We start from the raw sequence: 23,319 nt of genomic DNA on the forward strand, positions 1-23,319 counted from the left end.
TAAAAAAATCACTACTGAGTAACAAATTATGTATTAAGTGAAATACAGAACAAATTAGAACACTACCAACACTACTACAATACTATAAAGCTGTATATTAGTTCCTAATAATTACCGATGGAGGAATTCATCTGCTGAAAGTTGCCGTGTAAGAGGTGTCCAGGGAGGGGAAGCACTTCTAGTGAATGGGCTAACTATGGCTATTCATGGCTATTCTGTGGTGACTCGCTCACCTTTGATCCGCAGTGGCCATTTCCCTTGATTAATTTTTGCTCTTTAAGAATTGCCCAAACAAGAGGTTGTCCTGATTAACCAATGGACCAATTAATCAGAATCTACTGTACTCCGAAAGAAAATTGGAAAAGAAATTGTATCACTCTTTCCAAACTACAAGGCATATAATGAATTCATATGATCACAGAAAAATACTGCTCCGAAACAAACCCTTCCAGCTTCTCACATCCATGCTGACTATGATGCCAATCTATGCTAACCTCAATATGTCTTTATCCCTCTAACCATTTCCTCACCAAGATTCTGTGCATCCATACACTTCTCTTCAAAGAATACCATGTACTACAGGTGTCAGGCAAACCTGCACCAAATGTTAGCCTTCAGTATTTCTCACATCTCCCTTTGGATCATAACCTCAAATCATCAGACAATGACCTTCCAAAACTTAGCATGACAAAATTTGTAAATGTGGCCTGCTTAGGTACAGCAAGTATTGCTTTGTGAGAGGCAGGGCATGCCTTAAGTGGAATTCAGCTTTTTTAAAAAAATACAGTGACAAAGGTGCTTGATGAGAGCAAGGTAGGGGATGCTATCTGCAGTACATGGACTTCAGCAAGGCATTGATAAGATCCCTCATGGGAAGTTGATTCAGCAGATAAAGATGCATGGGATCCAGGACGAATTACAAGTTTGGATTCACACTGAAGACACGAGAAATGGAGGGTGTTATTCCTGGAGAGCCAGGACCAATGGTGCACTCCCACCCCCAGGATCGATGCTGGAACCTTTTGTTTGTGATATATTCTACATTTTCATCCCAAATGTTGACAGGCAGATTAGCAAGTTTGCAGATGACACTAAGATTGGTGGAGTTGTGGGCAGTGTAAAGGGCTATCAAAGAGTAGAGCAGGATTTAGATCAATGACACAGATGGGCAGAGAAGTGGCAGATAAGGAAGTTGATCTAGGCAGGTGAGAGATGTTGTACTTTGAAAGGTTCAATGAAGAAAAATATACAATAATCGTTAGAGCCTTAACAACATCGAAGTACAGAAGGATCTTGAGATCAGAGTCCATAGTTCACTTAAAGTATCTATGGAATATGGTGGTAAAGAAGCCATATGCCCTTGATTGATGAGGGTACAAAAGTAAGGGAATCATGCTGCAGTGATACAAAACTTTAATCAGATGACAGAGTATTTGTACAGTTCTAGTTGTCCCAATATAGGAGGTGGATACTGTGAAAAGGGTGCAAAAGAGGTTTACCAGGACACTGCATGGACTAGAAGGAATGAGCTACAAGGTTGGACAAAGTTGGGTTGTTCTCCCTGAAGCCTTGGAGACTGAGGGGAGATGTGACAGATGTTTTTTAAGTTATGAGAGGCATAAATAGGGCAGACAGAGGCAAAATTTTTACCCTGGAGTTAAAATACAAAACACGAAAAGACATGCTTTTAAGGTTAGAGCAGGGAAAGGACAGATTAACGCAGAGGAGTTTTTTTTAAATGAATAACGTGATAAATGCCTGAAATATGCTACTAAGGGTGGCAGTTCAAGCAGGCAATTTGATGCCAGCTACGAGTTTTAGCTAGACATATAAATATCAAGGAAATGGAGAAATATGGATGATACTGTAAAGCACATTTAGTATAAATTGACATCAAGATCAGAACTACATCATGGGCTAAATGCCCTTCGCAGTGCTGTATTGCTTTATATTCTAACAAACCCCCCCTTCAACAGGAGATAATTGCTCCATAGCTTTTACAGTACCATGGATTTGAACCAAAATCTCTGTTCAATGTGCCTTGGTGCCTACCATTTACTCTTTTAAAAAACCCGACAGGTACAGTGGCTAATAATGGTGTTCAACCCCCAACCCTTTATTCATATAAATGAGATTACAACCAGGGATTTTGATCAATTTAACTGACATTTTATTTGCAAATCACATGTTTTTCCTCACAGCAGAGACCAAAAATACAGAATCCTAAAGAATGAAAAACCAAAAATTCAAAAACTGAAATGTCAGCAATTCAAAGGTATTCATCACCTTTTGCTCAGCACTTAGTTCAACCATGCCTCACAATTATTACAGCCAGTAATCTTTTTTTGGATAAGTCTCTATCAGCTTTGCACAACTTCATAGAGCAAGACTTGTCCATTCCTCCTTGGAAAATTTTTCAACCTGTGCCAGGTTAGTTGGGAAGCAGCGGTGGGCAGCAATCCCGAGATTCTGCCAAAGGTGCTCAATCAATAGTTTCAATAGCTTCCTTTAATAATCAGAGACATGTATAAAACATACATCCTGAAATTCGTCTTTGCAGAAGACTGAAGAGTGCCCTCCCAAAAATAAAATGACAATGAAACATTAGATCCTCAAAGCCCCCACTACTCCACCTCCCCATGCACAAACAACAACCCTCCCCCTTTCCCACGGTTCAAGAAAAAGCATCAGCACGTTCCACTCAAGTAAGCAATAGCAAAGCCCCCCCCCCCCCCACCGACCACAATCTGCAGTACAACAAAAACTAATTGTTGACCAAAATAATTGAAATACCACAGGCTCTCTCCCTCCCCCCCCCCCCCCCCCCCCCAATAAAGGGACTCTGACTTGCTCACTCAAGGACATCAATTTTCTTCATTTGTAGCCACTCCATGGTTGCTCTGGCAGTATGCTTTGTGCAGTTGTTCTGCTGAAAGACAAACTTTCTCTCCAGTTTAAGCTTTCTGACAGAGGCTAGTAGGTTTCTAAATTTAGGATCTCTCTGTATTTAGCAGCGTTCATTTCCCCATCAATCCTGACCAGATTTCCAGTCCCTGCTACCAAAAAGCATCCCCATAGCATGAAGCTACCTCTACCATACTTTACAGTAGGGATAGTGTTACCAAGCTGATGTACAGTATTGGATTTATGTCACACATACCACTCAGTGTTGAAGCCAACTTTCACTTTAGTCTCATCTAACCACAAGATCTTCTGCCACATCGTTACAGTACTAAGCAAGGCTTTGCAGTTGTTACAGGAAGGGGTATGTTTTTTTTTAATAAAAACAATGAAAACAAAAATGCCAGGGCTTCTTCCTTGCCATTCTTCCATAAGTACCTTTTTTTTGCCAAGGCCTTAGAGACTGAAGATGAAGTTCATTGCTTCAGGCTTCAGCAGCTGACTCAGTGACTGCTGGCATTATAATAGCCTCTTACAAGTGCCATTCTTCTCCAGTGACCAAGTTTAGAGGAGCTATGCAGTGCGGCTGTGGTTTCATATTTTTCCCAGCTATTTCCCCCCACAATGGACGTCATTAAGCTCTATGTTCAGTGTCTTTGAGATAGTCTTGTACCCTTCCCCAGATTTGTCTGTTTCTATTAACATTTTTCTGACTAGTCTTGAATGCTTGTTCTTGTTTTGCTTTGTTCTGTTAAAAATCTACCAAACTGTTAGACCTTATAGAGAAAGGGAGCATTCATTCTTACGAATTCATAGAAAACTGGAAGATCAAAGTGGGTGAATTGGTAAGGTAATATGCAGTACTGCACTCAAGGAAAGTTAGTGCAATGATTACAAATGGGATGAATATTTCTCCCGGCTTTACAATTTTGGTTTTCAGTTTTTAGTAAATTGACGACAAGTTTTAGAGAGCACAAGAGAGCACGGGGGGGGGGGGGGCGGGGGAGGGAGGAGGGTAGGGGTGATTCACTGGGATCAGGTTTATTATTAACTTATATGGTGTGAAATTTATGGTTTTGCAACACTGGCATAATGACAAAGACAAAATTACTACAAAATATAAAATAAATAAATAATACAAAAAAGGAATCAAGAGAGGTAGTTCTCATGGATCATTCAGAAATCTGATGGCGCAGGGAACAGGCTGCTCCTGAATCACCATGTGGGTCTTCAGGCTCCTATAACTCCTCCTTGATGGCAGTGACGAGAAGCAGAAATGTCCCAAATGCTGAAGATCCTTAACGACGGTTCTTGAGGTACCATGTCTAGAAGATCTGTAGTAGGCAAGGTTTTGTCCATGATGGACTGAGTCTACAGGCCTCTGCACCCTCGTGATCCTGTGCATTGGAGTCACCATGCCAGACTGTAATACATCCAGTCAGTACCCTTTCTATCATACATCAGTAGAAATTAGCTAGCCTTTGGTGACATACCAAATATCCACAAATTTCTAACCAGCTGATTTCACTCATGCATGCCTCCTCCTTACTAACAGTGGTGTCATTTTCAAATTTATAGATGGCATTTCTATAGATGAGGGTGATATTTATAAAAGCAGAAGCTCTGGATCCAATTGCAGAGGCAGAGATATAGTGGCTTAGTTATCAATACTCAGGCAATGATGGGATTAAATGCTGAGCTGTAAACATTAAACAAAAGTCTGACTTATGTTCTGTTGTTGTCTAGATGCTCAAAAGCAAAGAGAAAACAGTGAAATTGTCATCACTACAGACCTGCTGTGGGTCCAGATCAATGCTCAAGTATTCTAATTCTAGCCATTCGTCCCTCCCCACTGATCTCCCTCCTGGTACTTACCCTTGCAAGCAGAACAAATGCCAGCCCTGCCCCTACACTTCCTCCCTCGCTACTGCTCAGGCACACAGTTTTTCAAGGTGAGGCAATACGTAACCCGAGAATCTGTTGGAATCATCCACTGTATCCAATGTTCCCGATGTGACCTCTTGTATATTGTTGAGACCTGACGTAGATTGGGAGACTGCCTCACTGATCACTTGGGCTTCTGTCCGCCAGAAAAAGTGGGATCTCCCAGTGGCCACCCAATTTAATTCCACTTCCCATTCTGAAAGGTCTATCCATGGCCGCCTCCACTGTTCTGATGAGACCACACTCAGATTGGAGGAGCAACACCTTGTATTCTGTCTGGGTAGCCTCCAACCTTATGGCATGAAGAATGATTTCTTTAATTTCTGATACCTGTAACTGCACCCCACCCCCCACCCAAACCATTCCTGTTTCCCTCTCTCACCTTATCTTCTTACCTGCCTATTAGAGTGCTTTATGGCTTTCGGACATAAATATTTAACAACTGACTTTGGCTACCAGTCTTCACATCTGAAAATGTGTTGTGTATTTAATTTGGAGTGCAGCTCTGAACAAAGGGTTCCTAAAAGCCGCAGTCCCAGTCCAGACAATGCTGCAGAAAATTCATTTGGATGTCTGGTGTGGATGTGAAGGTTGTATGTAGTTTCAAAGAAAGCATTGTCCATACATAAATATGGAGTCATCCTTTGATGTTTGGCACATAAAATATCAAGCCTCACATTGGGCCAGCAGAGCTTTCCACTGAAAGCAACTCCATATGATTCCTGCTGTACCTTGTTTTGCCAAATAAAGAAGCTGCTTTGTATCTACCAGTAATTTTCTCTGGCGATCACTCAACACTGCTCATCACCTCCCTCTCCCCCTCCACCCCATGGTCTTCTATCCTCTATCAGATTCTTCCTCCTCCAGCCCTTCATCTTTTTCACAAATCAACTTCCCAGTTCTTTACTTCAGTCCCCCCTCCTCCCCTCGTTTCACCTACCACCTGCCTTCTTCCTCCCCCACCCCCTTATTGTGACCTCTTTTCTTTCTTTCCAGTCCTGATGAAAGGTCTCAGCCCAAATTGTTGACTATTTACTCTTTTTCTATAGATGCTCCCTGGCCTGCTGAGCTACTCCAGCATTTTGTGTGTGTTGCTTTGGATTTTCAGCATCTGTGGATTTTCTCTATTATAATTCTAACCTCAACCAACCTCTTAAGGCACTTCATTATGCTAGATTTCAGTGCAACTAAAGTAATGAAGCTACTTCGCCAAAAATCACTGAGGACTCACCCTGGTCTTCTTGGGCACAGGTATGATTTATGCCCTTTAGTAAAAGGTGCGAAACTCAGACCACAATGATGAGAGGTTGAAGATGTCCTTGAGCACACCAAGCAATTAGTCAGCACAGGTTTTCAGTACCCTGCCAGGGACACTGTTGGGACTGATACCTCATGAGGGTTCCTTCAAAGGATGTTTTGACATTGGCCTCCAAAGACAGATACTTTACAAATACTATAGGGTTTCACACACAGTGTTATTCTCCTTTTCAAAGCATGCACGGTGTCAAGCTCATCAGGGAGGAAAACCTCAGTCATTTATTTTGTTAAGTTTCACCTTATAGGAAGTAATGGCTTACAAACTGTCACATGTGTCTCTAATTGCGCACCCAATTGCCTTTTTGCTTTCATGGTGGCCTTCTGCAAGTCATACCCAAGCTTCTTGAAGGATACTGGATCATCTGCCACAGTTCTAATCCCTCAGCAGACTAGGAAGCTCCTGCTTTATCTAGGCTTTTTGGCTTGGAAAAACTCAGTATGTTCAAGGTTACAAACTCATCTGTGCAGGTGCTGATGAAGTTAGTGACAGCCTTGGCATATTCATTGAGATCCAAAAATAATTCCCTGAATATAATCAAGTGCACGGACTAAAATCAGTCCTGCAAATACTCCTCCACCTCCCATGACCATACCTTAGCAGTCCTCACCACTGGTGCAACAGTCTTCAGTCTCTGCCTGAATGCTGGGAATAGAAGCATAGTTAGGAGATTGAACATGCTAGACGCGCGGTACAGCACCGTGAGCATTCTTGATGGTAGTGTAACAGTAAGCAAGTGTGTTGCCTCCTCTGGTTCTGCAAGTGACATCTCAGTGATAGTTTGTCAGACTTCTGATAAATATTTCTCAGATTGGAATTATGGGGAATGATTGAATTTCGTGGAGGGAAGGAGGCCGGGGGGGGGGGGGGGTCAGCTGACACGCTTATGAAAGTATAGAAAGCATAGATATGACAATGTTTTTTGATATGATCGTATATTTAGATAAAAAGGTTTGGGTTTAAAGAGGGAAAAGAGTATTACAGGATAAGGGAGTGTCTGATAGTTGGAATTTGCTGCCATAAGATGTGTTTGAGAGATATATAGATAGTTGAATAAGCAAAGCACAGAAGGATACCAATGACATTTTTCCATGTTTATGTCATTGCATAAAGAGTCTGGCATACAAATGGTGGGCCAGAGAGCCTGCTTCTGATTACTATGATTTTACAAATGCTCACCTATAAATGCACCCTATGTGCAGACCCTTAAGAAAATAAACATAGCAATTTATCCAGCCAAACAGATGAATTAGCAACTTAGATTCATTTCATTAAAGTTACCCTATATTAAGTATAGCTCCAGTGCCAATTACAATTTCAAACAAAACATGCTGTGGCCATAAGTTATCCAACACTTGAGCCACAATGACTACAAAATTCAAATGGAACCTAAAACATACCCATTATACATGCTTCCCCATTTAAAACAAGATGCAAAAAGCTCAAAAATTCTATTCTGATTTACGAGATGCAAATTATTTCAGCGCTCCATGCAAACAAGATTTATGTCCAACTACAACAGATTTGCATTATACTATATAATGACATCATTTCAACTACACAAGAAGCTGGAGGTGCTGGAATCTGGAGCAATAAAACCAAATGCTTAGGAAGTTGGGAGGCCAGTCAGCATTTATAAAGGGAGTTTGAGTCAAAACTCTTCATGTGGACTGGCTTCAACTAGTCATTCCTTTATCAGCTTATCCAATAATCCACTCACTTGATCAGAACACATTCATGTGTTTATATTCAAATTTTATATTTATCTATTACTTAGAAATACAACATGGAAATCAGCCCTTCCAGATACTCAAGCTGTGCTGCCAGCAACCCACTGATTTAACCCAGCCTGATCATGGGACAATTTACAATGACCAATTAATTTACTAACCAGTAAGTCTTTGGCCCATGGGAGCAAACTGGAGCACCCAGAGGAAACCCACATGTTCCTGGGGAGAACATACAAACTATTCACAGATGATGTCAGAATTGAACTCCAAAGTTTGACACCCCCAGGCCATAAGAGTTGCACTAACCACTACACTATTATGGGATATACACCAAATATACTTAATGCTTCTATTATGGTTACATATAAAATCTCACCAATATCATACTGATTGTAGATTCACCTAAAGGTCAATTAAGTATAAAGCTGCAGCATTTTATGGGAAGACATAATAGAGACAAAAGCAGAAATGCAGCAATCCAAATCCGACTTTAAATAAAACATATGAATTCTACAGAAAATGCATACTATACACAGATAACATCAGTTTCACAAGTGTCCTCCCATATAGGTTAGTGCTCTAACAAACTTAAGTCACAATGATCATTTCACCAGGGACACATTTAAGTGTGGCCAAAAAGCTTGATTTTAGATTTTCTGCTGAATTGTAAAATATAGGTATTCCTAAAACTTTGCACTATAATTCATGGTCTGCTTTTAATACTACAATATTCTGCTTCACCAGAAACTTAGCAATTCTTATTGAGGTTGGGGGAAAAAAAACAGATCAAAAACATCAAGGAATAAGGAGAAGTATTGACCATTATGAGTTTGAAAAAGGGGGAGATGTGATGCAAGCCTGATAATGGGAAATAATGAGAACAGTTTGCATGAAGTTGTTGCAGAATGTTCTAAAGTAATTAAATGGAAAGTGGTGGCTTTCTAGTTTACACTGAACATCACCACAGCAGAGGAAGGAGCTACACAGACAAACAAATGAAAGCAAAGAGAACTGAGTATTGAAGTGGCATTTATATACATTCAAAAAACAAAAAAAAACTAAAGATACTATAATCTTGTATTTGAAGTTCAAAATTTTTTTTTAAAAATCAGTAAGCCAAAAGGCTATTTGTGGAGGATTAATACTGACAAAACAGTACTCCCTATGAGAAGACAAATGTCAATGTTTGAATAATGCAGGGAGGAAATTGGCTTATGGCATCTATACCAAGGCACAATGGAAAAACTGGTCTTTCATGTAGATCAATTCGTTTGAACAGTGCACTGAGGAAGTACAAGGTAAAACAATAATAGAAAGCAAAATAAAGTATTACAGTTACAGATAAAGTGCAGTGCAAGTACAAGATCATAAGGTAGATTATCAGGTCAAGAGTTCATCTTAGTGCACTAGGAAATTATTCAACAGTTAAAACAATGGGAAAGAAGTTGTCTTTGAGCCTGGTGACACATACTTTAAGACATTTGTACTTTCTGTCTGACTGGAGTTGGGATGAGGAGAGAAGAGAGAATATTGAGAATGTGTTGGGTCTTGGATCATGTGGGATGCTTTACTAAGGCAACAGGAAATGTAAACATAGTCATGGGGGGTGGTGGAGTGTGGTTTCCATGATGTAGTTTCATGCATCCACAGCCAGAGTAGTTGCCATACCAAGTCGCGACACATCCTGATCAGGTGCTTTTTATGATGCATATACAGAAATGAAGGGTCAAAGGGCACATCAAAGTTCTTTAGCCTCCTGAAGTAGAAGTAGAAAGAGGCTGAGGATGCAACCTAGCAGGGCACCACTGTTGAGAATAACCCTGACATGTGTAGATGCCACCCTGATTGATTGTGGTCTGCTAGTCAGGAAGTCAAGAACCTAGATGCCAAGAAAGGTGTTGAGTCCCAGATCCTGGAATATGGAGGAGTTTGCTTACAATGAATAGTATTGACAGCAGAGCTGGAGTCAATAAACAAGAGCTTGACATAGGTGTCTATGTAAAATGGCCAAGAGATTTGAAACAGTGATTATTTATTTCACTCCATAGATGCTGCTTGACAGAGCTAGCAGACATTCAGCAGTTTTTTTGAACTCCAGATTCCAACATCTTTAGCTTTATTAAAATGAAATTTATTCTAAAGATAACAGATTTTTGTGCGACTTCAAACCACAACAGATCTGAACTGAGTTCTTACAGCAAAGACAAAAGACAACATTTATCTCAGCAAGACTGAGATAAAAATACCTCAGAATAATCAACAATGTTTTAGGTACTACATTAATTATATCACACTGAGCAACAGAATTCAGATTATGCCTGAGATCTCAACTGAAAGTATCATGCAAGAGAAATGGTCACAAAAATGCAAAATGTCACGTTCACATCATTAACTAAAAAAGAAAATAAATACCAAAATGAAAAATATAGGAGTATCAGATTAATTCAGTTATCTGCTAAACTCAAAAGTCCTGTGTGTTTCTGGTATTTTAACAAGTTTTAAAATAATTTTCCTTTTTAAATTGGTGAGGCTATAAATTGGGCTCAAGTTATATCCTCCAAAGGAAATTCAGCATTACCATTAACAGTTGTGATTACCTATTCCAAAATCTAGTAGGTGCACCAATTGAACTCATTCAAACTTACATTCAATGAAGGTCAAGCTTTTTATTATACATAACATTTTCATTGCTGATAGTAGGATATTCATGTTTCTTATTCACCCTTCATCATATAGGAGGTAATGTCTACAAAGAATTTATATTAACCTTTTAGGACCTTGGCATACATGGCAAGGCCAGCATTAACTGCCTATTTCTATACTACCCACAAAATAAGTGACTGACTTGGATCAAATCAAAAAATATTTTAGAGCCAATAGCACATATATGCCAGGCTGGATAAAGTTCAATTTCAACGTTCGAGGTAAATTATGGAAGTACATATCTGTCACCATATACAACCCTGAGATTCATTTTCTTCGGGCAATCACAGTAAATACAAGAAACATAGTAGAATCAATGAAAGACCTCACCCAACAGGATGGACAAACTGATGTGTAAAAGACAACAAACTGCAAATAGAAAAAGAAAAAAGAATAATAAATGAGCAATAAATATCTCGTGTTCTCAATGAAGAGTTCTTGAAAAAGTGAGTTCATAGGTTGTGGGAACTGTTCAGTGATGGGGTAAATGAAGTTGAATGAATTTACCCCATACAGTTCAAGAGCCTGATGGTTCACAGTAATAACTGCTCCTGAACGTTGTGTGGGCCTTGAGACTCCTGTACCTCTCTCACTGATGGCAGCAGCAAGAAGAGAGCATGGTCTGGATAGTAGGGGTCCTCCTGCTTCCCTACGGCAGTGCTCTGTCTATATGTGCTCAATGGTGGGGAGAGCTTTACGTGATGGACCAGACTACATTCACTACTTTTTGTAGACTTTTCCATTCAAGGGAAATAGTATTTCCATAACAGGCTGTGATGGAGTCAGTCAATATACTCTTCACCACACATCTATACAAGTTTGTCAGTTACAGATGACATGATAAATCTTTACAAACTTCAAAAAAAAGCAGAGGTGCTGCCATGTTTTCTTCACAATGGTACTTGCATGCTGGACCCAGGACAGATCCTCTGAAATGACAATACCAAGGAATGTAAAAATTGCTGACGTTCTTGATCTCTGACCCCATGAGGAATGGAGCTCCAGTTTCTTCCTCCTGAAGTAAATAATCATCTCCTTGGTCTTTCTGGCAATAAATGAGAGGTTGTTGTAGCATGATTCAGCAGATCTTCAAACTCCCTCCTATTGGTTGAGTCATCAGCAAACTTAAATCTGGTATTGAAGCTGAGCTTTATTTCTCTGTCCCAAGTATAAAGCAAGTAGAGCAGGGACTTATTACAGAGCCTTGATGTGCACCTGTGATGATGGAGATCATGAAGGAGAAGTTTTTGCCAATATGAATTGACTGGGGTTTTCAAGTGAGGAAATGGAGGATCCAGTTGTACAAGGAAATATTCAGTATTGAATGAATCTTCACTGTCCAGATGTTCCAGAGGTGAGTGAAGGGCCGATGAAATGGCATTTGCTGTCAACCTGATGTGACGGGAGCAAGTCAGAGTAGATCCAACTTCCTTCTCAGGAAGGAGATGGTATATTTCATCACCAGCCTCTCAAAGCACTTCATCACAGTGAATGCAAGTGCTACTGAACATTAGTTATTGAGGCCACGTTCTTCTTAGGCACCAGTATAATTGAAGCCTGCTTGAAGCAGGTGGGTACCTCAGACTGCCAAAGTGAGAAGTTAAAGGTATCAATGAACACTCCAACAGGTTGATCAGCACAGGTATTCAGTATTCGGCCAGGTACCCCATCTGGGCCAGATGCTTTCTATGGATTCACCCTCCTGAAGGATGCTCTCATGTCGGCTTCAAACACTGAAGTCACAGGATCATCAGGTGCTGTGGGAGTTAGTGAAGGTACTCCATGTTTTGATGGTCAAAGCAAACATAAAAAGTATTGAGCTCAATTGGGAACAAAGCGTTGTTATCACACAAGTCACATGGTTTCAATTTGTAAAAGGTGATAAAAGCATTCAAGCCCTGCCACAGGCCTCGAGCATCCTCCAGTGATTCAAGTTTGGTCTGGAATTGCCACTTCACACATGAGATGGCTTTCTGGAGATCATACTTGGACCAGACATAAATGCCACTGATCTGGGCCTCAGCTGATTGCAGATCTCATGGTTCATTCATCCTGGGCTTGTGGTTAAGGAAGTCTCTGAATGATTTTGTGGTACACACTCATCTACAACTTTTTATGAAGTCTGGGACAGCCATGGTGTTTACATTCAGATCCTCTGAGTCTATAAATATGGCCCCAGTTCACCCACTCAAAAGATGGTAGGTTAATGGGTCATTGTAAGTTGTCCCATGATTAAGTTTAAGCCAAGGTTAAATTGGGGGTGACTGGGTAGTGCAGTTCGAAGGGCCTATTCCATGTTTTATCCAAATAAAAAAAAAATGAAGAAAATTGGGATTTTTTAAAACTCCAGAGATATTTATTTATTTATTTATTTTTAAATAGCATTGGGTCATGTCACCAATTAATTAGCTGTTCCAAGATCACTCAAATCTGTCATCCAGTTGTCATGAAGACCTACAAGTACCTTAGTGTACACCTGGATGACAGATTTGAGTGGAGCACCAGAGGCTGTGTACAAGAAGAGCCAGAGTCCCCTCTATTTCCTGAAGAGACTGAGGTCCTTTGAAGGATACAGGCCTCTCCCTCACATGGTCTATACCAGCCTGTTGTCACCAGTTCAACCTTCTATGCAGTGGCGTGCTGGGGCAATGGCATCAATACAAGTGATGCCAACAGGTTCAATAAACTGATTAGAAAGGCTGGTTCTGTTACAGGACTCAAACTGGATACACTAGAGGCTGTGGTAAAACAAAGGACCCTGTGGAAAATCCTGGCAATTCTAGCCAATGTTTCTTACACACTGGCTAAACAGCGGAGCACTTTTACTAATAGATCCAAGACAACTGCATTGCTCCAAAGAGTACTATGAGGTCATTCTTACCCTCAGCCATTAGGCACTATAATGAGTCAACCTATAGCCGGGAAAGTGATTATTTCCTGCTGTTAAACTGTTTGTGGTAACTTACTTTTATTCGTTTTACTTCTAATATTTAAACATGTTCACTTGCAATGCTACTATGACACTGTAATTTCCTTTGTGATCCGTCTCTCCAGGTAATCCCAGACAACCTCGATGATATTTGATCAGGGCTCTGTGAAGGCCACACCATCTGTTGCAGAACTCCTTGTTCTTCTTTTCGCTGAAAACAGTTCTTTATGGCCTTTGGCCTTGTACTTGGTGTCATTGTCCTGCTGCAGAATGAAGTTGGAACCAATTATGTTAGTGTTATGTGATGGATGTTTGTACTTCTCAGCACTGAGATTTCCATTGATTTGGACCAGATCACCAACTCTATTTGCAGAAATGCAACCTTAAACCTGAAGGGAAACTCCCATCTTGCTTCACTGTTAGCAGCAAATACTCATCCATGCAGAATTCTCCAGCTCTTCTACAGACAAACTGAATCTTGTTTGAGCCAAAAATTTCAAATTTGCACTCCTCAGTCCAGAGCACTTGCTGCCAAAAAAACCATTCCTCCGAAGTGGAAACAAAGCTAGGAGGCTCACCTATGCACAAAAACACAAGGACTAGGGTGCAGAACAATAGCAACAACTGCTCTCTAATGTTCAAACTTATCACTGTTTGCAAGTCTGGAAGCTGAGTCCTTAAGGTTAATTGGCAAACCCTGTGGTTGAAGTCCAAATTTGGAGAGCCGATGAATTCAAATCTGGGGCCAAGGACTAGAGACCCATAAGCAAGTTGGAGGCCTGTCTGCATGTGAGTTGGTGGGTGGGAGGGGAAGGAAGGAAAGGAGCTTGTTTTGCTCCCCATGTTTTGTTGTTCTGAACATTGTGGGCATCCTTTGTTGGTGCCAGAATATGTGCCACAAATTTTGGGTGCTGGTTGCCGGTTGCCAATTCGAATAATGCAGTTCACTATATGTTTCAATGTATGCAAGATAAATAAATCAAAATCTGGCCAATTCTTGAGCTTCAATTGTGAACTATTTACATGAATGACCTCAAGTACACTACACAAGGTTTCCAAATTTGCCAATGATACAAGAATAGGTGCAAGGACATGCTATGATAATACTGTGGTTCAGCAACAGCATATAGATGGATAGAGTGGACAAAAAGATTGTCAAATGGAGTTTAATGTGATGAAATGAGGTCATATACATTGGCAACAGAAATCAAAAAAAATTATCTAAATAGAAACTACAATTGAGTGAGTACAGGGGAGATCTAGATGCTCTAGTGTACAAATCATGAAGAGCTAACAAGCAGGTCCAAATCATAGTTAGCAAAGCAAATGGCGTTTTCATCTTTATTGTAGAAGGTTTAAGTTTTAAACATATAGTTTGAATTTGCAATTGCACAATGTTTCATTGAGGCCACACCCAGAATACTGGGCAGTTTTAGTCTCCTTACCTAATAAACAAGACGATGTATTAACACAGGAGGTAGTGTAAAGGCGATTCATCAGATTAAGTCTTTGGATGAAAGGGCCATCTTGCCAACAATGACTAAATAACCTGGTCCTGTATTCCTTGGACTCAAGTACAATGTGACCTCATTCAAACATGCAAGGTCCTGACATGTTGGGATATTTATTATTCAGTGAGTCTTAAAACAGGAGCACATGACAAGGAGCTGTCAGTTAACAGAGGTGTACAAAAATTTCTTCTGCTCTGGACCTCTGCCCAGAGAATGTGAAAGCCTGCAGGTGGACCACAGAAATGTGGACAAATATTTAATTGATAGAGGAATAGACAGACTTGAAGAAATGGCACAGAAGAGTGAGGTCAGTATGAATGAGCCACATTATTAAATGTCAGGGCAATCTTAAAGGGCCTTATGGACTAACTCATGCTCTTACTTGCTTGTGTTCTTGTGATGAATCACTAGATACATTAATTATTCTCAATGATGCTACTTGGTCTGCTGAATATTGAGCATTTTGTTTCTATTTCACATTTCTAACGTGTAATAATTTTCTTACTTCAATATTCAATAAGACAGACAAGACTGAGATCTTGTGAGATAATTCAAAGTGAAAATCATTCAATTGGTATGCAGAGAAGACTAAGAGAAGCCACTGCTGGTAATGCTCTACCAATTATTTGAATGGATTTAGCCAATGAAGCAAGAAGCAAGGGAAATTCCAGCAAATGGAACACCAGTTAGAGGGATACAATGACTAGCTTCTCTCATCCACCTCCACCTTTCTTCAGCCGAGCTGCCGCTATGTGAAATCTTGATGCCTTTGTCACCATCAGACAATATATACACAATTATGGTGCCTCTGCAAAGTTGCACTCATCCAACCATTCGTAACAATTTTTATCTACACAAGTCTCAAAAGTTATTTTCCTTGAATTCAGATCACCTGCATTGACTTTTGCGATTCTGACAGAAACAGGGAATTGTAGTGAGATATTAAGTGTGTAATCCCGGAGTTACATGACCTCAAGCACAAAGCATCCTAGGACTGGAAACTCCTCAGATGTCTTCAAGGTAAATAATGAATTGTACAGGCCTCTGAAAACCTGGCACTATAATGAACAGATGGTGTAGGAAGGTGTAGGGATCTACACTCCTAGGAGTGCTGGGTGCCATTGCAGCATAGTGTTCAGTGCAACGCTATTATAACTCAGGGTATTCCAGAGGTCACAGCTCAATTCCAGCGCCACCTGTAGGCTCTCCCATTATCTCTGGTTTGCTCCAGTTTCCTCCCATAGTCTAAAGACACCAGTTGGTTGTAACTGGTCATTGTAAATTGCTCTGTGATTAGGCCAGTGTGAAATAGGTGGGTTGCTGTACAGCAAGGATCATTGGGCTGGTAGGGCCTGCCCACACTATATCTCTAAATAATAAATAATTCAGCAACTTGTTGATAGTTTTGACATGCAGTCAAGACCACCCAAGCAAGGTCTAAGTCTAGGCCCAGCCTGCTAAGAATGAAAGCGCAAAGGGTTAGAGAGATTCAGTGACCGCAGGAAGGAATATGGCAGAACTCTTGCACTTAGCTGGGTAATGTGATTCCTCAGATAGAAAAAAGTATTTAGGCAATCTATGAACAAACTGGGAAGCAATAAGCCCACAGTTATTTGAATGTTTCCATGCTGGAGATCTAAAACTACATGGGTAAATCCAACACACTACTGGACCTCAGATGACACAATAGCCACCAACTTAAAGGAGGAAACTTGCTGTGTGTCACTTCATGACCAAAAGATTGCTTACTGAATTACTGTATAGAATTCAATGCCGAAGCCCAACTATTGTTATCTTTACCACTTGACCTCATCAGGGGGAGAGAAAAAAGATGGGCCATTGTTCATTGTATTTTCATGCCACGGAGGGCTTTTGAAATTAATTGCGGGTCAGAATATCCTTCTTAAATACAACAGGCCTCAGAAATTAGTCTCCATCATGCAACTGCCATATTGGAATGCACAAGCCACGATCTCAACTAAAGGATCCACAGAGATTATCCTAATGCAAATGAATTCAAGCAAGAACACCGTTATGCTATTCCCAAAGAACTACCTTAAATCACTTTGTTGTGACATGCAGAACTTTGGTATATATAAAAAAACAAATACAGTATACCATCTATCAAATTATCCATCCTGTCAGGCACCTTCTTCTCTATCACTTCCTGCTAAATCTGCACATCCCCATTTGTCACTTCAAATCCCATAGCTTGATGCTTTGCCATCATGCTTCAACTCCAAGAGATTACCCAAAAATAATATAGTGAGAAAAACTAACCTTCAAAAATGAAATTGTCAACTTTGCCCTACACAAGTTTAATGAATCAATGTAGAACTGAACTTGTAAAACCGGAGCACAAGGTTGCCAGAATTTTTGTAGTGTTATTCCTTACAACAGATTTTTGTTTAAAAAAATATCCTTCTTTACTTTTTCCATTGAAGTCTATTTTTAAAGTTGCTACCCATTTGAAAAGTACTCGCCAATCATCCGAGGCCCAACACGTTTTTATTAACAAGAAAATGCTTTTGGAAGCTTTAGGTCATATGAATATTCTGTTCTTAACTTTTGCAGTTTGAAGTTTAAAGAACAATTAAGTAACATCTTATGATACTAGTCTGTCACTTCACCAAAAACATGCTTTTAAAAAAAAATCAGTCCAGTAAGGAAAATTACTGTCATGTGAATGGCCCCATTACTTTTAAACAGCAGAGAATAGGGACAATAGAATCTGTGCATGCATTGTTCTGTTCTATGTTTTTTTTAAAACCACAAATGCCTGAAAACATAGGTCAGGGTTCTGAAGATTTTCTCTATAAACCAAGAATGAAAGAAAGAATCTCAGCAGACGAGGTTCCTTTTTGTAGGCATTATTGCTGTACACCCAAACAGCCTTCAGGGACTGAAAATTTTATTGTTTGTAAAAACAAGTCTGTATTACAGCTGGGAACTCAATTGCCACAAGGTCAACTGATATCAACTGTGAATCTTTCTATCAGCGCATAGGGGAACAACATACACGAGACAGGAATTAGCAGCAATTATAGAATTATGCATGTGTAAAAAATACAGTACTTTTGGGGGGAAAAAAATCAAGTTGTGCATTGACACTATGTTGCTGTTAACATATCCAGCATTAAAGGTGTTGCAGTATTAAAAAAATGTTTAGCAATGTGATGCCAAAAATGATTATCCATTTGAAAATAAATGACAAATTCACTTGGTGATAAATATACTGTGGCTCCAGATGGACAAAGTTTACAATTCATATCTACACCATGAACTTGCATTGTGAGTAGTGGTGTTTGATGTTTAAGACTTTCAAATTACAATAGTATTTGATTTGGTAGTGTCTGAGCTTCATCCCTTTATTAGTTAAAGTTTGAGAGTACAAAGATCACCTTTTGCATAGTCTTTTCTGATCACTTTGAATACATGGTTCTATATAAATGAGCAAAAGCACAACCAAAGAGTTTTCTGAAATCCTCAACTAGGCACAGACTTGACATCTCTAGAAGCTTGCATTGTAATATTGCCAATGATTAACCAGAAAAGTAACAATTTCATAGCTATAGCAACAGGTCAAAGCATTTTTTACTTTATTAAAAGAAAATTTCTTAATTAATGGAAAGCAAGGAGACTGAAAGGGAACTAAGTAACTAGCTAATCGAATGAGTACTGCTTATTTATCAGCTCTTCGCCCCAATCATGTATCCAGCGTAACAGAAAAATCAAGGGCACGCATTCAATGTTCATTCACAACCTTCCTCCTATCAAAGCTGGTTTTCTAACACGAGCAATATTTTTTTTAAAAAGTAACCTAGACATCAGGAAAGGCACCCACATCCTAGCCTTTCAAACAGTGATAAAAAAAGCAGTTAGAACTACCTTCAATGCTGTAAAGGAGTACAGACCATATAGCAAATGTTTTACTGCCAAGGAAAGGAGCACCTACATTTCTCTGCAATGCAGTAGTGTAACCATGATTATGGCTACTTTTGTCCTCTTGTTAAACAGGATACAAAGTCAAACAAGCACGGTCACTCTCCATTTAGGTCATCTACACGCACAACATAAATATGAAGACCAAGAGGTGCAAAGTAGCATTTCTGAGTGACAACAGCGCTGGCTCGAAATATCATTGTTATTATAATGCTGTGTACACAAATATTCTTGTCATATTTTCTTTCAAACACCATTATTTATTCGACTGCTTAAAATATAGCAATAATCAAAGATAGATTTAAATACATTATGTTATTGCTTGCCATTTCCAAAAATGCAATGTGTATGATCTTGTCATTATTCAAGTGACAACTACATTACAGGGGAGTTGCATTGCAGAAAAATGTGTAGTATCACGACCCTCTGTAATGTGAGCCCATGTTATCTGTACATGCATCAAAAAATGAAAATTGAAAAATTAATTTACTTTGCTCCCCTCCACACCACAATTTCCGTAAGTCTCTACATCTCAGCTTTTTGGACAGCAACATACAAATTCTGCAGAGGCAAATTTCTGTAACACAGGCATCATCTCTAGGTAAATTTGCAATCAGAGGCATACTAGCCAGTTATCCAAAGGTAACACAAAGTGCACTGCAGATGCTGTGGTCAAATCAACACGTACAAACACGCTGGAGGAACTCAGCAGGTCGGGCAGCATCCATGGAAACGAGCAGTCAACGTTTTGGGTCTCGGCCTGAAACATTGACTGCTCGTTTCCACGGATGCTGTCCGATCTGCTGAGTTCCTCCAGCATGTTTGTACATGTTGATCCAAAGGTAACATGTGTTTGTGCATTCAAAATGTATGATATGATACATTATTTGGTTCTCCAGGTGTTTTGGGCACAGCTCAGTGACATACAAATTCATACCAGGAAATGCAAAAATCCCCACCTCTGGGTTCAGAGTAGGAAGTAGTAAAGATTCTTGAAAGTAGGTGGCATGCTAAAATTGTACACGTGTTTGATTATCAATAAAGAGGCATAAATAGCCATCATGTTTTTCCAAAAGCTACTTTCTTTGGTTTCCTAGAAACAACCCTTACCAAATAGCAACCCTGTGTACAAGTCAGATGCCAATGCAGCATCATTTCAAACAAACCTTGATAAACCTTGAAATAAATAACAGAATGTGAAAATGGGCAACATGTAATCCAGAGTATTAATGGTCAAATGGAATTCTAACACTTCATGTTCATAACTCAACCACATTAAGTTAAATTCTAGCCTTCAGTAAGAATCATTCTGACTTCTGATCGAATTTAGAGGAGAAACTTCCTACAATAACCCCGGCATGGAGGATGCCAAGTGCATATTTGAAGAATCCCATCACTCCGAGCTGCCCACGAAAAAGGTATAGAAGGCAGAAAGAAAAATATTCACTTTATAAAATACTACACTAACATCACAAAACATCATCAACCTCTGAAAAAAAAAGCAAGGGTGAAATCATTTGAGCACGATCACTTGTTCACAACATCTGGAAACCACTTCATCATTACTCAAGGTTTCCTACACAAAAGTAAGCATGCCTTTTCCTGGTTGAAATTAAACCTAAAGATTATGACTGGGTGAAAATAACCTTAGAACAGAATTGCCCAAAAATCTGCTGTTATGGGTGCAATTATTTTGGCACCCATGAGGGATCAATGAAAAAATCTTCCATGAACACATTTCTTTCAAACTACAATCATCTGTAAATGAAAATAAGCAATGTAAACATGCCAGCCCAACTCACCCCTTTATACTATTTCCTTCTACACCAGTCCTGATACAGGGTCACCAAGGGACACATGGACTATCCTTTTGCCTCCTTAGATGCTGCTTAATCTACTGAGTTGGGAGTTCCTCCAGCATTATTTTTGCACCAGAACCAAATATCTAAATTCTCTTGTGTCTCAATCTTTGGCTTATCATCCCATTATATGAAATGCATTCATACACAATTCCCAATAAATGTGGACAAATAGATGCACTTCTTCAAAAGTATACAGAATTAACTATACTATTTAAAATATAAATCAGTCCCAGTTCTCCATTTGACCAAAGGTAGTTTACCTGTCAATGAGCAATGGGGGGTGGGGGATGGGAGAAGGAGGGGGACAAGAGCCTATCACTTAACCTTGAAAGATCCTGAGACATCAACAACTTCGCATACCATTTTTAATGGAATGTATAATACACGAGTCTTGCTGATTTCTGTACCTAGCAGATGCAAAACTGAATGCAAATGAATTAGCAACCCGGGTGCTGTAGATGCCTACCTTCTCGAGCTCATCGTGCAGCTCGGCCAGGCTGGGTCTGATCAGCTTCTCCCCCAGTTGGGCTACCGTGTTGCGGTAGTGGTCGATCCTGGGCACCGCGTCGATGGTGTTATGCCCGAAAGTCCTGAGATAGTAGGTGTTACTGTGCGTGTCGTAGTAGTGGTGAGCGCTGGTGCCGGACGAGTGCAGACTACCCTCGCTGAGCATGGTATCGCCGTTCTGCGGGTAGCCGTTCATTGCTTCACTAGCTGTCGGCTGTCCGTAGGAACACGACGCCGAGGAAACGGCGCCGGTGACGGCAGAGGAAGCTCCCGGCTCGCCCGAGCTGGGCTGCCGCTCGCCCGAGCCCGGCTCCACGAAATTAACGCGGAATCGTCCCTTGGCCTCTTCGGCGTCCGTGGCGGGGGGCAGCGACGGCTCGACCGGGTTCGGGGCCGCGGCGCCATCATCCCCCCGGTCCTTGGTGCCGGAAGGCGCTGGCGGCGGCGGCGGACTGACAGCGGCATCGACGCGAGGGCTCCGACCCTTTTGGTCATCGCCGGTGCCTCCTCCTCCCGCCTCGGTCACCAGGTCGACCTGGAAGCGGCTCTGACTCGCCACGGGGCGGAGCGGCGCTGCGGGCTGCTGCTGCGGCGGCTCCCCCCCGGGCTCCATGCCGACCTGGGGCTGCTCACCCTCCATTCTCACCCCGCTATCAAACGAATGAAAAGTAACCAAACACCGACTCCTCCCCGGCTCCCTTGGGTCGCTGCTCCCGGTTCCCCCGCTCCCGACCGCTCAGGGCCGGCGACCACAGCCCCCGGTCATCAATGGCGAGGGTGGCCGAGTGCCGCTCGCATGGCCACGTCTAGCTAAGTGAAGCAAGTGAAGCGGTAGATTTGTTTCCTTCCCTGTGCCTCTGCCCTTTCCGTTCTGCACGGCAGTTCAGCTTTCTTTTATCTCACGCCGCGCCGGGCGGGCTCGTCGCCACTGCTCCTCCCACCGGAGGCCGCCGAGTGCGGGAGGGTGTTGCTGGGGGAGACGCTCAGGCAACATCGCGAGAGACAGGGAGAGCGGCTCCCTTCGCGGGCATCCGCTACCCTATACACATCCCTATCTCTCTCTACGTCTATGTACTATTTGCTCTTTTCCTCCCTGTTACCCTTTGATGTCGATGGACTCTGACAAGCCGATGGCTGCAGTACACTTAAGCCCGCCCTGCGGAGCATCTTTGAGGGTAACACACACACGTAACGCTGGAGGAACTCAGCTCGTACACCTTCAGTCCAGATGAAACATAAAACTATTTATTTCCTTCCATAGATGGTGCCGGATCTCTTGTACCTCAAAGGGCAGCCTAGTGCTTTATCTCCCGTGTCCTGAGAAACGCAAAACATCCATGAAATCTCAACGTCAAGCTTACGCTGATAAATGGAACTGGTGTGTTTACTAGAAGGCTGTTAAGCACAAGAAAAAAATCGTACTGCATTAGGACACAAATCTTCGAAAAGACAAATGCGTATAAGGAAAAAAGTACGAACAGGTGGCGCTTCTTAACCTCCTGCATGAACAGCACCTTAAAGAGAACAAATTGTTCTTACGCCGCCAGTTTTCACACCACTGCATAGTCAGCTGCATTAGACATCAGGACAGATATACAGTTTAAATTAGAAATGATTGAGAATGTACAAGGCAAAATCAAATTGCAATTGAAAAACGTGCTGCAGAGTATTATCAATGGTGGTCTTTTGCAAATTTTACTATGTTTAAGTTTTTCAGAATCAGGTTTATTATCACCGGTATGTGACGTGAAATTTGTTAACTTAGCAGCAGCAGTTCAAGGCAATACATAATCTAGCAGAGAGAAAAAAAATAATAAAATAAAACATAATGATAAATTAATTAATTGATAGATTTTATTTATTGAATAGATTTTAAAAACTTGCAAAACCAGAAATAATGTGAATTTTTAAAAATTGAGATAGTGTCCAAAGCTTCAATGTCCATTTAGGAATCGGATGGCAGAGGGGAAGAAGC

General features: G+C 40.8%; 1 protein-coding gene across 1 annotated transcript in view; it reads right to left on the reverse strand.

Annotated features, from left to right (window-relative positions):
* The window catches only part of slc12a2 (solute carrier family 12 member 2), a 160,929-nt gene extending 138,712 nt beyond the window's left edge, over positions 1-22,217 (reverse strand). The window contains exon 1 of the mRNA XM_059969945.1: positions 21,304-22,217. Coding sequence (XP_059825928.1) covers positions 21,304-21,984 — 681 coding nt within the window. The 5' untranslated portion in view covers positions 21,985-22,217. The remainder of the gene's footprint in view (positions 1-21,303) is intronic.
* Positions 22,218-23,319: the final 1,102 nt, after the last annotated feature.

Source organism: Hypanus sabinus, chromosome 5 (assembly GCF_030144855.1).
Source record: "Hypanus sabinus isolate sHypSab1 chromosome 5, sHypSab1.hap1, whole genome shotgun sequence".
In the NCBI taxonomy this organism is placed as follows: domain Eukaryota; kingdom Metazoa; phylum Chordata; class Chondrichthyes; order Myliobatiformes; family Dasyatidae; genus Hypanus; species Hypanus sabinus.